The sequence below is a fragment of the Mandrillus leucophaeus genome, unplaced genomic scaffold (assembly GCF_000951045.1).
Source record: "Mandrillus leucophaeus isolate KB7577 unplaced genomic scaffold, Mleu.le_1.0 Scaffold578, whole genome shotgun sequence".
Lineage (NCBI taxonomy): Eukaryota > Metazoa > Chordata > Mammalia > Primates > Cercopithecidae > Mandrillus > Mandrillus leucophaeus.
Genome location: NW_012106230.1, coordinates 1747966 through 1749967, shown reverse-complemented (window position 1 = coordinate 1749967; position 2002 = coordinate 1747966). Strand labels below are relative to the sequence as shown.

At 37.2% G+C, this 2002-nt stretch overlaps 1 protein-coding gene across 1 annotated transcript; it reads left to right on the top strand.

Moving 5' to 3' along the window:
* Positions 1-578: 578 nt before the first annotated feature.
* LOC105552903 (olfactory receptor 5AS1) lies at positions 579-1548 on the top strand. Its single transcript, XM_011998729.1, has one exon. It carries the CDS (start codon positions 579-581, stop codon positions 1515-1517), a length of 939 nt encoding a protein of 312 aa, XP_011854119.1. The 3' UTR covers positions 1518-1548.
* Positions 1549-2002: the final 454 nt, after the last annotated feature.

Below are 2002 nucleotides of genomic sequence, written 5' to 3'. Positions count from 1 at the left end.
TTCTCAGCAAACTATCGCAAGGACAAAAAAACAACCACCACATGTTCTCACTCACAGGTGGGAATTGAGCAGTGAGAACACTTAGACACAGGAAAGGGAACACACTGGGGCCTGTCGTGAGGTGTGGGGAAGGGGGAGGGATAGCATTAGGAGATATACCTAATGTAAATGATGAGTTAATGGGTGCAGCACACCAACATGGCACATGTATAGATATGTAACAAACCTGCACGTTGTGCACATGTACCCTAGAACTTAAAGTATAATAATAAAAAAAAAGAAAAAAACTAGTATCATCACATAAAGTGCAGTGCATTTAAAGAGGTACTACAGTATAAAACACCACCATCTAAATAACATTTTCTGCTATCCATGATCTTTAATTACTATACTTCCTTTAATCAAAGTATAAAAACAAAATCAAAATTTACAAAAAACGCCATCTCTGTGATTTTACTGACCTTCTATTTGCTTCCTTAGAAGAAGAGAATAAAGATACTTTTGTTTCATCCATAACTCAAGTTAACTTACATCTTCTGATACTCTCTAGGTCCAGTGGGAAAAACAAGAAAACTAAGATGTTGGAGAGTAATTACACCATGCCAACTGAGTTCCTATTTGTTGGATTCACAGATTCTCTACCTCTCAGAGTCACACTGTTCTTGGTATTTCTTATGGTATATACATTAACTATGGTGGGAAATATGCTCTTAATAATTCTAGTTAATATTAATTCAAGCCTTCAAACCCCTATGTATTATTTTCTTAGCAACTTGTCTTTCTTAGATATCAGCTATTCTACAGCAATCACTCCTAAAATGCTGGCAAACTTCTTAGCATCCAGGAAAAGCATCTCTCCTTATGGATGTGCACTACAAATGTTTTTCTTTGCTTCTTTTGCTGATGCTGAGTGCCTTATCCTGGCAGCAATGGCTTATGACCGCTATACAGCCATCTGCAAGCCACTGCTGTATTCTACGCTGATGTCTAGGAGAGTCTGTGTCTGCTTCATTGCGTTGGCATATTTCAGTGGAAGTATGACATCACTGGTCCATGTGTGCCTCACATTCAGGCTGCCATTTTGTGGCTCCAATATTGTCAATCATTTTTTCTGTGATATCCCACCTCTTCTGGCTCTATCATGTACAGACACTCAGATCAACCAGCTTCTGCTCTTTGCTTTGTGCGGCTTCATCCAGACCAGCACTTTTGTGGTCATATTTATTTCTTACTTTTGCATCTTCATCACTGTGTTGAGTATCAAGTCGTCAGGTGGCAGAAGCAAAACATTCTCCACATGTGCTTCCCACCTCATAGCAGTCGCCTTATTCTATGGAACGCTCCTGTTTATGTACTTACGGCCCACCACCAGCTATTCCCTAGACACTGATAAGGTGGCGGCAGTGTTTTATACTGTTGTATTTCCCATGTTTAATCCAATAATTTATAGTTTCAGAAACAAGCATGTGAAAAATGCTCTCAAAAAGCTATCAGAAAGAAATTGTATTTTCAAATGAATGGTATTTAAATCACTTAATAATAGTCAATATCTAACTTACCCTTCCAATCTCATAAACAGCAATTATGCCATGAACATCTTATGTGCCAACTATTTTAAATTTATCACATTTTCAGAAATAAAGATAACTTGTTATACTCAATGCATTAAAATGCTTCATCCTCTCTCCCAAAAATGTTCTCTCCACAATTCTACTCTATAAAACATTACCTAAATAAACATAATCGTGATTTCTATCCAATTAGTGTTTCTAAAATACTTTGTACATTGATTCTGTTCTTTACTATGTTGTATTGAAGGTAAATACTGACTTTTCAGTCAATCAATCAGTATTAGAAGCTACTTGGAAGCAGAGCATGTGTATATTGGCTTGTTTTTTCCAACACCTGTTTGGTACCTGGTATACTGCATGTCCTCCTTATCTGTGTGTTTAGGCCATTTATGCCTAGGGTTCCATTATTGGAATGCTAGGCATGCATTCAA

Excerpts from the sequence above, each read along its gene's own strand:
- LOC105552903 (XM_011998729.1), top strand. The coding sequence starts at position 579 with ATGTTGGAGAGTAATTACACCATGCCAACTGAGTTCCTATTTGTTGGA.